General features: G+C 49.2%; 2 protein-coding genes across 19 annotated transcripts in view; one reads left to right on the top strand and one right to left on the bottom strand.

The window, feature by feature from the left end:
- The window catches only part of UBE2G1 (ubiquitin conjugating enzyme E2 G1), a 43256-nt gene extending 39481 nt beyond the window's left edge, over positions 1 to 3775 (bottom strand). For all 4 annotated transcript variants that reach the window (XM_084822729.1, XM_084822727.1, XM_084822726.1 and 1 more), the window contains exon 1: positions 3525 to 3775. Coding sequence is in view for 1 of the 4 variants with exons in the window: in XM_084822726.1 (XP_084678852.1) it covers positions 3525 to 3570 (46 nt within the window). In the remaining 3 variants the exon portion in view is untranslated. The remainder of the gene's footprint in view (positions 1 to 3524) is intronic.
- Positions 3776 to 3872: 97 nt separating this feature from the next.
- The window catches only part of SPNS3 (SPNS lysolipid transporter 3, sphingosine-1-phosphate (putative)), an 89580-nt gene continuing 80629 nt past the window's right edge, over positions 3873 to 12823 (top strand). For 10 of the 15 annotated variants that reach the window (XM_084822722.1, XM_084822725.1, XM_084822723.1 and 7 more), the window contains exon 1: positions 3873 to 11856. Coding sequence is in view for 1 of the 15 variants with exons in the window: in XM_084822723.1 (XP_084678849.1) it covers positions 11817 to 11856 (40 nt within the window). In the remaining 14 variants the exon portion in view is untranslated. The remainder of the gene's footprint in view (positions 11857 to 12823) is intronic. The other 5 variants (XM_084822721.1, XM_084822720.1, XM_084822715.1 and 2 more) reach the window with 2 other exon arrangements.

Here is a 12823-nt window from a genome sequence, read left to right as displayed (position 1 = left end):
GCCACATGAAGCATTCAACAGTTGATACAGTACTTTGCACTACATTTAAAATAAAAAAGCACTGGCATGGCAATGCAATAGCTACATATCTGAGTGGCACTATGGTGCCCATAGACAGAGCAAAGGAAAGGAAACCTAAGCACTTATTCTCCACACCTTTACACTTAAGGTCAGCTTTAGAAGGCATCCCATATTAGTGCAGTGCCTTTAGTATTTTAACCTAAAACTCTTTCTTCCACAGATTTTAAATAGGCTCTTTATTTTACACTGCTACAGCAATTGCTTCCCTCCCCCAAATCTGCTTTGCGCACCCCTTACTCTTAAGCCAGAGCCTTGCTTCCCAGAACAACACTATACCAAACCCTGTATGTTTGCTTACTGTAATCTGAAGCAATCCTTTTTTACGCAAGGGAAGAGAAGGTCAGTCAGCTTTGACTAGCACCTTCATCAAACTACTAGTAAATCCGCAAAAAGGGCTTACTTCATCCTCATAGGAGAAGTCAGAGAGGCTGAAGGACTGAAAAGTCAAGGGGGAAGCATGAACACAGGAGGTGGGAGGAGGGCAAGAAGGAAGAGGTGACACATGCTGTTCTCTACACCCAATGCAACAACCAAATGCTGGTTCATTTCTCTTTCAGTCTGGCAGTGAGTAGCACATGGGTCAGCACTGCAAGTCTAACCACTCAGGCAACTTCCGCGCATGCCTGGCACAAGTGCCGGGCCAGACCAAGCTCAGCCATGCCCCCCCCCCCCCCAGTAGCTAGAGTGTTAGCCAAGCAAGGCTGGTCAGGCTGGGGACAAAGGAAGGGGGAGGGGAATAGCTGTGAAAGCAAATCAGAAGAGTGAAGGAAGCAGCCAATCTTTCTAATAACATCCCTTCTACTCCCCAAATCCCTCTAAAGTCTACCAATTCCATCCCCAGTGTTCAGATCTAGTCACCCCACAGAACCCATATCCCTCCTACTCTGAAAAACAACAGCAGCTTTAAGATGATATCACCTACCCAAGAACAGTGGAGGGGGTTAGAAAGGAATACTACTGGCAGCGATCCCAGCAAGAAAAAAAGTTGTAGACTGCAATAGCTCCCTATTATGGATTTGAAACAATGCTAATTTATCCCCCTGCAACCCCACCCCAATATAGTACTCCACAGATGTCAACCCTACTTGGGTTTGTTCAGAACAGGCAATGTACAATCTTATTCTATAAAATGAGCACCGGAGGGGAAAGCGGGGGAGAAATCAAGGCAGTAGCTCAAACCCTTCTCTAAACACAGACAGTTCAACTTCCTCTCTTCACACAAGGTACCTGCTAGCCTAGGGGATGTCAGCTTTATACCAGTGAACACACACTAAAGCATGGGACTAATCGTTTGTGGTAAGCCCACAAATGATTAGTCCCATTTTCAATTTCTAAGGTTTGACCTCAGTTCAACCCTTCACACTCAACAGCTAAGCTTCCTCTACTAGAATCATCCTGCCTGCCCTGTTCAACTAATACATACAAGCAGGATCTTGATCTCTCTCACCAAAGTCATGACTCTCACTTTTTGCCCACTTTGCCCTACTCCCTATAACTTCCTTCTACACTCTTTCTTTGGGGGACATTTTCTTAGGTCCTCTCAGATTTATCACCTCTTCATACTCCATCACCTTGGTGCACCCCAAACATTCCTGCTTACCACTTGCTCCCAATTCCAGTTGTTCAATAAGTACTCTGTCACTCACTTAAGCAACCTAAGGTAACTTCAGCTTGCTCCTCCTCTCCGACTCCCCCTCCCTCTGGAACACTCAGCCTTTAACTTGCTTAAACCCGCTTGCTTTTTCCTCATTCCCAAGTCTCACTCAAGTCATCCCTACCAAACTTCCAACTACAGCTGCCCCAGACTGGGCTCACTTAACTTTTCCTTAGCCACTATTCTCCAGCCTGTTCCCATGACTTTTCAAAGACCACTTAGTATACCACCCCTAACACCAAGATCCTTCTATCACGTGCCCCTTCACCAACTCACTCAGGCCTCCACACCTCTGTACTCTTCCCATTTGTCAAGCTTCTCCCTGTGTATTCCCCAAGCCACTCCCCCTTGTTTCAACCCTGGTTGCCCTACATAGCCGGCTCCTGGCCCTTTTTTACTTTTCATAGCTCCCCTCATGGTGCCTAGCTATCCTTCCACATTCAGTGCAGGGAAATCTAGAAAGGTGTCTCTTGCCTTTTTAAACTTCCCCCTTGGTACAGAAAAGGCTGACCACCTACCTCAAACCCCACCACTGTATCCCTGACACCTCACTTACCTTTACACCCCTCCACTTACTACGCTCCAAAGCTGTTTACACGCGACTGCCTCACCAGACTGTACACCACACCTGTGCCTGGAGACCTCTTGTCTACTCCAGCTACCCTTCACCACCCCACTCAGCTCACCTCAACATTGCTTCCCTCCCCCCAGTTAGGCCACACTGGCCTCTTTCTGAGAACTCCCACTGCCTGTCCACACCATACCTCGCCCAGCCCTTCCTGTTGCTCCACACACCTCCCAGCTACACCTCCCACTCCGCATGGTGCCCCCTTAGGCCCCCCTAGGCCCCCCTCTCAATGCCCCCAGACCCCCCACCCTGCTTCCAACCCCCCCACCTCTGCAAACATCAAAGCCTTGTCTCCTCTTCATAACTCCATCTCCTACCTCCCCCCCATTCAGTATACTGCCCCTCCTTCAGGAAACCTTCAATCTCCCCCTCCCCAAGGAATACCACTTCCCCTTTAATCTCTCCCCTTGCCCAAATTTCCCTCCACCATGCCCAAACCCCACTTCTTACCTCCCCCCACTGCCCCCAACTCCTACTTTTCTTTGGGAGAGTCTCCCAGCAACCCCCCCATTGCGTCGCAGGCCACATTCCACTCCCTCCCCTCACCCACCCCCATACAGACCCCCTACACCCCCCACCCCACCCCCTACTTTTCTTCGGGACAGTCTCCCCCAGCCCCCCCATTGCTTCCCAGCCCACATTTCACTCCCTTCCCCACTCACCCCCATACAGACCCCCTACACCCCCCACCCCACCCCTACTTTTCTTCGGGACAGTCTCCCCCAGCCCCCCCATTGCTCCCCAGCCCACATTTCACTCCCTTCCCCGCCCACCCCCACACAGACCCCCTACACCCCCCACCCACCCCCTACTTTTCTTCGGGACAGTCTCCCCCAGCCCCCCCATTGCTCCCCAGCCCACATTTCACTCCCTTCCCCGCCCACCCCCACACAGACCCCCTACACCCCACCCCCTACTTCCCTTCGGGACAGTCACCCCCCACCCCATGGCTCCCCAGCCCACATTTCACTCCCTTCCCCGCCCACCCCCACACAGACCTCCAGCACCCCACCCCCTACTTCCCTTCGGGACCGTCTCCCCCCACCCCCACCCCCACCCCCACCCCCACCCCCACCCCGTGGCTCCCCAGCCCACAATTCCCTCCCCCCCCCGCTCCGCCCGGTCAGGTCCCGCGGCGGCCAGCCCGCCGAGGCCACTCACCCGCCAGCTGTCTCCGCAGTAGCAGCGCGGACTGGAGCTCCGTCATTCTCCCCGCCGGCGCCCGGGGAGGGAGTCTGGGGCGGCGGCGGCGGCGCTGCTGCTGCTGCTCCCGCTCCCGCTCCGCCTCCTCGTCGTCGTCGTCGCCGCCGCCGCCGCCGCCGTCGGGCTACAGCCAGCCGGCGAGTGCTCGCCCGCGCGCGCCCCGCCGCTCACGCCGGCCCCGCCGCCGGGGGCCTGCCCGCCCGCCCTCTGGGCGCCGCCGCCAGAGCAGCGCTGCTCGCGGCCCCCCGCCGCGGGGGGAGGGGGAGGGGGAGGGGCGCCGCCGCGCTGAGGGGATCCTGAGGCGCGGGGGGGGGGCGGCCGCAGCCCTGTCGCTCGCGCCGCCGCGTCTCCCTCGCGCGGAGCCTTCCCTCAGCTTTCCTTCCTCTCCCCCCTCCCTTCCTTCCTCTCCCCCCTCCCTCACGGAATTTCACTGCACCCCGGCGCGCAGGCGCACTCGCCGCTCGCGCAGGCGCGCTGTCTCTCCCTCTCCCTCTCTCACATAGACACACACACACTCGGCCTTCCCTCCTCCCCTCTTCTATTTCCCCCCCCCCTTCTCTCTCTCTCTCGCTGGCTCATTGGCCCACCCCCGCCAGGCTCCGCCATCTTTGGAAGGTCGAAGCCGTCAGAGCGAGAGGGCGGCGGCGGCGGCGGCGCGCGCAGAGAAAGGCGCGTGCCCGTGGGGGCGGACGGTCTTGTTATTTATCTCTCCCCTCCGTCCGGCGCCATCTTGGGAAGGGCAGAGCTGGCTGACTGGAATTCGCCAACCCTAAGAAGTTCGCCAGAGCGGGAGCGAGGGCAGGGGGAGAGAGGTCGTTCCTTCTCCTCTCCTCTCCTCTCCCCTCAGCATATATAAAAATAAAAATTACGCAAAAACTGTGGAACTTGGCCTTCCGCCTCACACGGCGCATACGTTTTATTTCCATTTTATTCGTTGAACACGCCGCCCTGGCGAACGCCGCACAGTGTCCCTAAAGCAGTTTACACACAATAATAACAACAATAAAAAAAATTAAATTAAAAACAAAACAAAACACCACAGTTTGATGCATAAGACGAGAGAGCGATTTCATTCAGGCCGTCCGAATATCGTCCCTTTTTGAAAAGTTAAATAAAAGGCTTAAAATCCTGAGGCAACGGGGGGAAAAAAACAACAGCAGCAGCCGTAGCTTAAGGCCCGAGATTGGCTTGCTTTATATATTTATTATATTGCTTTTATTACCGTTTGCTTATTTGTTGGTTGGTTTAGACGGCGCTATTTAAAAATGTTTCCGAATTTGTGAGGGGCTTTGGCTGAAAATCAACTTAAAAGCAAATAGCGACATAACTGCTTTTTTTTTTTAATAAAATTTATTATACAACCAAGAAACACAAACACAAACTTCATCAGATGGACAATAAAAAAGTTACCAAATTATACACACAAAATACTTCCAAGAAATGGGCAACCCACCCTGTATAAAGCTCATACCCTTATTCTTCTCAAAACATAACTTTTTTAAACAGTATTAACAGACTGGGGACTTTCTTTCTTTCTTTCTTTCTTTCTTTACGCTAAGGAGGGTTCCCACTTCTTTCCCTTGCCACATTGCATAAAGGGCTCCTGTGACTAACTGGCAGAAATTTCCACTACGGAAAGATTCAGGGTTTAATTTTTGCGTGCGAAACTGCTGGTAAAGGCACAAGACAAGAGTCAAAGCAGGAAAGGAAGATGGCACCTGCTATGCTCAAGTCTTTTGCCCAGGCCTGTGGGGCTGGTTGCGGTTACATGGTGGCGGGAAAGAACGCTGCAGTTTCATGCTCAGAAAACATGCCATCCATGTGCAGGTGAAAGCAGGTTTTGGGACTAATCCCCAGGGAGCCCTGGCCAGTACTTAATTTCTAGAAAATTTTAGAGAAAGAGATAGTCTCTCTGCAAACAACTGCTTCTGCTGTAGCAACTTCTTCTCCTAATCTGGGCTGTGCGGGAATATTTTCTCAAGTGATAACAGAAATGTACTGTGCAGCACCTGTTTAGGATAGTTTAATGTATTTTTATTTAATAAATTCAGAAGGTTGCAACCCTGGCATTGAAAATGGATTATTATTACTTATATTTTTATTGTACTCTTCCTCAGAGTTGCCATACGCAGTCTTTGCATCTCAATTTCGTCCTCACAACAACCCTGAGAGGTTGTTGTTGTTCAGTCGTTCAGTCGTGTCCGACTCTTTGTGACCCCGTGGACCATAGCACGCCAGGCCTTCCTGTCCTGCGCTCTCTCCCGGAGCGTGCTCAAGTCCATATTCATTGCATCGGTGATGCTATCCAGCCATCTCATCCTCTGCCGTCCCCTTCTCCTTTTGCCTTCAGTCTTTCCCAGCATCAGAGTCTTTTCCAGAGAGTTTTCTCTTCGCATTAGGTGGCCAAAATATCTGAGCTTCAGCTTCAGGATCTGTCCTTCCAATGAGCAGTCGGGGTTGATTTCCTTTAGGACTGACTGATTTGACCTCCTTGCAGTCCAGGGGACTTGTAAGAGTCTTCTCCAGCACCACAGTTCAAAAGCATCAATTCTTTGGCGCTCAGCCTTCCTTATAATCCATCTCTAGCAGCCATACGTTACTACTGGGAAAACCATAGCTTTGATTATACGAACCTTATAGTGACTTCCCAAGAGCTTCATGGTTTGGGGGAGATTTGAACCCAGGTGTTATTAGCCTAATAATCTTTAGCCTACTACACCACCTTGGATGAGCACTGGCCAAAACAGCTAAGTAAAGAAACCAACCAGACGGGCGCTTGAGTATTTTGACTTTAAGGGTATATTTCCAGTGCATCATTTCATTTTTGAAGATTGGTGATGCAACAGAGAAAGTGGAAGAGAGAGACATTTAAAAAAATGAGTATCTTCTAAGACAGCTTTTATTTTCTCTTGGAAGCTCTTTGTCTGACCTGGGTTGCAACCTGGCAGCACTTAACAGGGTCTGTAATAAAGTATATGCCATGTAGGAGTAAAAGCTTCACAGATATGCTGTGCAGGTATTGTTAGGCATGTCTGGGCTGTGATGTACAAAAATAGAAATAAAATCAAAGAGAGACATTGACGTTAAAGACTCGCAACTTTGGAAAACTGTTTTTTTCTCCTTGTTAAACTGTGGGGGCAAAATTTTCACCATTCCTCACTGAAGTAAATGGCCACTCTGACCTCCTTGGAGTTAGAGCAGGGATTCACATAGAATAAATAAATATATTTCGCAGGGAAATTGCAGAGCAGATACAACCATTTAAAGGGCCAAATCTGTCGTTATTTATTTATTTAAAATATATCTAGGCTGCCTTTCAGGGCAGAAGCCCTTCCAAGACTTTTGGAGCAGCTTACATATAATCAGGAATACAAGACAGTCCCTGCATGCAGGCTTACAGTCTAAAAAGACACAACACACAAGGAAAAAGGAATGGGGAGGGAAGAGGAAAAAAATTAAGTCTTTCAACAGTGCTAGTGGAAAGGTTCTGCTGGTGGTGACAGTCAAGGGAGAAGTCTTCATTGGAGAAGTCTTTTAGCAGGGCTTGTGGAATGGCCTTGCTTCCTCTCTCGTGTTCCTCAGTACAGCCCAACAACAAAACATGGGTTATTTCTCTGCCTTGTCGGGGGAGAGACAAGCCAGAGTTCCTAGTTTGCACATCGTGACAACCCAGGAATGGAGCATCCCTGGGTTGCTTAACTGCTCTCGCTCAAAGTGGGCACGATCACTAGCACGCTTACTCGTTCACAACAACTCAGGGAACCAGTGTAATCTGGGTTGGTGTAATCTGGGAACTGGTCCAATGTCTTTTGATTCGTAGTGCTAGGATCTGTCCATCCGGAAGCACCCAGGTGAGAGTACTTGCCCAACTAGACTAGTATTGTCTTCCCTGACTGGCAGTGGCTCTTCAGGGACTCAGGTAGAGATCTTTTAATGGGAGACACTGGGAATTGACTCTGGGACCTGTATAGGGCTAGCACCCTCCGGCAGTTGCCAAGGGCCAATAACTCAAAACGCCAAGGGCCAGGAAGCCACCAACTTCCTTTTGCACAGGATTGGAGCTTGGCAGCTGCATACTCACCATTTTAATTCCCCCTTCATTGCCTCTAGGCCCCCAATTTAGTGTTTCCCTTAGATGACATATGTCAGGCTGTGAAGGTTTGAGGCCTAAAGCGGCAAAGGGAAAAATGGTCAGGCTTAGAGGTCAAGTTTTCTGTTGGGAGGGGGTAACCCTGAGAGGAGTAGTTTCATTTCTCCGGTTAAGTGTCAGTTTCATTTCTCCGCGTAAGTTTCATTTCTTCAGGTATGAAGCAGTACTTTCAGTTTTGAGGGAGGAGGCAATATAAAGAGAGGGAGAGAGCCAGTAAGAACAGAGACAGCCAGAGCCTGAAGTGAGAGCAGAGTCTGAAGAATGAGCAGGAGGAAGCAGCCCAGACATTCTAAGGACAGCTAGGGTAAAGGTACTTGAATTTTGTAACTTTTATTTTCTTTTAATGCCTTTTGTATCACTCACCTCTATTGTGTAAATACCTTTAGCTGTGATTTGCTAGCTTTAAATTTACCAGTAAACTGTTGTGGTTAAAACCTGTGTCTGGAGTGTCAATCACCCCATGTTATTTAGGGAGCAATCCTATGGCCACTAGACAGTGGCTAGACAGCCATAGGATATGCTATTTTCGGGGAACCGACCTTGGAGCCCGTGCTCTGAGGTTGGTTCCCGGAGAACCAACCTCCCCCCACTTCTGCACTGCCTCGGAGGGAGCACGGAACAGCCCCATTCTCCGCACTCGCAAGAGGAGTGCAGAGTGCCCAGAAAGGGGCGTTCCAGGGCGGGGAGATCGTAATCGGCTGTCTAGCTGAAAAAGCAGGGCAGGAGAAGCGTGGAGGGAACGATCCCCTCCGTGCTTCTCCTGCCCTGCTTTGGATAGGCGGTCACCTCCGAGTTTGGAGGCAGCCGCCTATCTAGATGGGATTGCGCCCTTATTCTATTTATTTACAATATTTGTATACCACTCCATATCTAAAATAGATTTCAGTGCAGTGAATACAAAAGATAAAACAGTAAAAGAATAACAAGATTAAAAACCACCTTAAAATCATGCTTTAAATAAACAAACAAACAGAATGCCAATAAAAGCTGTGACTGGTCAGTTAAGGAATGCCTCCTGGAACAGTGCTGTTTTTAGGAGGCGCCAGAAACAGCACAGTGTTGGTGCCTGCCTGACCTCGGGGGCAGGGAGTTCCAAAGAAAGGGGGCCACCACACTGAAGGCTTTTCTCCTGGTGGACTCCAATCAGGCCATAGGTCCATGTTGAACCACCAGGAGCAAGCCCTCCGATGACCTCAGTGACTGGGCAGGTTGGTAAGGGGGAAGGCACTCTCTCAGGTATCCTGGTCCCAAGTTGTTTAGGGCTTTGTACACTAGTATCTTACTGAGAAGGGGACATTTAAAAGAAGGAAGGTGGGATGCTTAAGGAGGCAAGAGATCCTTAAGGAGTTGCTCAGGGGGTCCAGGTCATCAGGGGAACCTTGATACAGGAGTCCAGAGGCATGTTTGTGTGTGTGTGTGTGTGGGGGGGTGACGACAAAATGGCAGGTGCCAGCAGCAGCGGCTTTGTGCCGTTGCTGCTCTCAAGGTGCTGAAGGCCCTGTCAAACTTGGTGCTAGCCTTGGACCTGTATACAAACCACATTCTTTGAATGCAGAGCTTCTTGACTGCCTTCAGGGTTCCTATTCTCATGATGACTCTGTCATTCTTCCTTGCTTCCACCTATGCAGGGGGCCCTGTGTGGTGCTAATTCTCTTCTTTCAGACCCCTCCTCAGATTCTACCTTTCCCCTGGAGCCTTTTGCGTAACCCCTTAATTTTCAGTCCCAAATGAAATGAACCAAGAGAAAAAAACAACAACAGACCACAGGAGACTGAAGAGCGAGTACAATCTAATTAGAAAACTTGGTTATTTACAATTTCCCTCATGATGGACCATATGTAAGCATCCAAAACACATTGGATCGATAAAAGATATATGTTGTTTATACCATTGCTTTTTTCCTCTTCGTGGCATGTTTTGGGGGGGGGGGATCCCATTTTGTTCAACCAAATGAAATGAAACCCAAGTATGTACAATGCCCTCATTCGCGTTCACTCCCTCTCCTCTGTGAGCCTTATGTCATTCCTTCTGCTGTTGAAACTGAGAAATTGCAGGCACCTCAGGCTTATCTTCTGTTTATTCCAAAATCCATATGAATGTAATACCTTTATTAGGCCAACCAAAAGATCACAAGAATGTGTAAGCTTTCAAGGGGAAGAAGGAGTGAGGGAGCAGGCAAAGGGAACATCAGGGCCTGCTCCATTTGGACTGCCCCTCCTTTGGGAGATGAGAGGGGGGAACAGGGCCATCCCACCAGCCCTGCTGACAGTCTGCCTAATTCTTTGTTCTCCCTCTTCCCTCCCCATCGCCTTTTCCTTGTGTGTTGTGTCTTTTTTAGATTGTAAGCCTGCGGGCAGGGATTGTCTTCTTTGTTCATGGATTGTAAGCCGCTCCAGGAGCCTTTTTTTGGCTGAGGAGCAGGATAAAAATACAATAAATAAATAAGCTCTCCAGATCTCTTCATCAGACAAGATGATACAAAAAGCAGGTGGAAGAGAAAAAAAAGAGCTGACATGTTGTGTTGAAATCATGGTGTTTGCATGACTGCAATCTTGCGACGGGATGGAAGATCTCAAAAGCTTGCACGTTTCTGGTGCTCTTTTGGTTGACCTGATAAAGGTATTAATATGGACTTTGGAATGTTTCTCATGGCCAACATGCTTTGCTGTCTTTTGTTTATGTAAGACTGTATCATGGCCACCTGTTTGAAGGCACCATATAAATAATAATCTATAAACACCTTGGAATTGTGATGTATATACTATTAGAGTGACCAAGCTCCTTTGTCAAGCAGACTGCTGGTTAATGGCTCAGAATGGTTTGTAGATGTTTTCTCAATAGGAGCTAAGGTTTAGGAAATTTTTGGAGATCTCCCTTAAGTGTTCTGAGTGGGAGAGTTATCAGAAGTTGGAAGGTGACACACTTTCTCCCAACTCACACCAGCTAAGGGAAGGGGCTGGTGTAAACTATGTTTGTGTGAAGAAACAAACCGCTCCTTCTGTTTTGTGGCAGGCAGGCAGAAGCAGAGAGAGATTGATGTGAGCGAAAGGCTGGATGCATCTTTGGGTGTAGCATGTGTGCCTTCCTGATAAGGGAGCAGATGCTGCTGACCTCCACTTATACTCTGCTTGCGTATTTGTAAACAAGGCAAAAGTATGTCCCTAGTACTCTCTCCTCCAATGGAAGCCGAATCTGGGTAGTGTGCTGTCCTTGGAGCCTCTAATCGCTCGGAGAAATGAGGAGCGTGTGATAATACCCTTTGGGGTATATTATTGGAAACAGCCCCAATATCATGAAGAAGGGAAGGCTATAGATATTTCAGATAACTCGCGTAGTGGGTGCCCTACAGAGCAGGCTAGGGTTAGGACTATAGCTCAGTGGTAGAGCACCTGCTCTGCACACAGACATTCTCAGGTTCAGACTCCGTTCTCAGGTTCAGACTCCGACATCTCCAGGTAGAGCTGAGAAAGAGCCCTGTCTGAAACCCTGGAGAGCCGGTGCCAGTCAGCACTATCCTAGGCAATACTGAGTGAGATGGACGAATGGTCTGGCTCAGTATAAGGCAACTTCCTATGTTCCTTGCAGTTGGGACACCTCTTACTGCGAAGCCTTCTCGCAGTTGATGGTTCTCTGGAGCAGTGACTGGGGCCAGGTTGTCCTTCCATGCACTGGGATTGTCAGCTGGCTAGAAGAAAACCAACCTGGCCTGCTCTTGACTCTGGGTAACCTTGGGAAGATGCCCTCAAGTGTCCCCACCCCCTAGGAGCTGCTGCCAAAGGAATACGATGGGTGGAAGCTGCTCCTTACTGCCAATTACCCACCTGGCAGGAGGAAGAGGGGGGTGGGCATGTGGAAGTCCCTGCATTCTTACCACTCAGCTGCTCATGTAGGTAAACAGGAAAGTGGTCATGGCAAGGAGCAACCTGCCACCTCAGTATTGCAGTGGGGAAACAGCCCACACTGCCACCCAGAGAAAGAGAGCAGGTAGATAATGGAGGTGGCTACAGCTTCACTACAGTAGTGACAGGTCAGGGGTTGGCAGTGGCCTTGAGAGCTGCTTGAGGATACCAGTCCTGGATACCAGCTTGAACAGCACCTTGATGTGTAGAAATCATCACGTGAAACCTTCCAGAATTGGAGGTAAGCACTATCATCTGCTGATGTCTGCACACAAAGATGATATCATATCTACAGGGGCCTGTTCAAAATTTGGAAACCCTCCTAGGAAATCATGGGAACTCGATGCTTGTTGTTGTTGTTGTTGTTGTTGTTATGATTATTATGTTTATACAGCCCCATAGCTGAAGCTCTCTGGGCAGTTTATAAAGATTAAAAACATTTTTTTGAAATATGCAAAATTTAAAAACATAAAAATATGCAACAGATAGTATACACAAACATATATCTAAAACCAACTTTGAGCAATCAGCCAAACCATAAAATGAATCCAGGATCAATTAAAACTCATCACATTGTATTTATTTATTGCATTTATATCCTGCCTTTTTCCCTCTTGCAAGGAACCCAAGGTGGCTTACATTATCCTCCTGTTCCTCTCCATTTTATCCTCACAACAACAACCCTGTGAGGTGGGTTGGGCTGAGAGTCTATGACTGGCCCACAGTCACCCAGTGAGCGCCCATGGTCGAGTGGGGATTAGAACACAGATCTCCTGGCTCCCGGTCCAACACTCTCACCACTACACCATGCTGGCTCTCCAATACCACACTGATGCTCCAAATTATCACATGATGTCAAATGCTTGGGAAAAGAGAAAAGTCTTGACCTGGTGCCAAAAAGATAGCAATGTTGGCACCAGGTGGGCCTCGCCATGGAGATCATTCCATAATTAGGGGGCCACCACTGAGAAGGCCCTCTCCCTTGTTGCTGTCTTCCGAGCCTCCTTCGGAGTAGGCACCTAGAGGAGGACCGTAGATGTTGAGCGTAGTGTACAGGTAGGTTCATGTCAGGAGAAGTGTTCCATCAGATATTGAGGTCCCAAGCCGTGTAAGGCTTTATAGGTTAGCTGGGAGCAAAACCCCATTGAACTCAGTAGGATTTACTCATGATACCCATAGGATCAGACTGCATAATGCAGTTGGTGGAC

The sequence above is a fragment of the Heloderma suspectum genome, chromosome 16 (genome assembly GCF_057233095.1).
Source record: "Heloderma suspectum isolate Gila_16-S chromosome 16, 16-S_ref, whole genome shotgun sequence".
Lineage (NCBI taxonomy): Eukaryota > Metazoa > Chordata > Lepidosauria > Squamata > Helodermatidae > Heloderma > Heloderma suspectum.
Note: the sequence above shows the minus strand (reverse complement) of the source record. Positions and strands in the feature narration are given on the sequence as shown.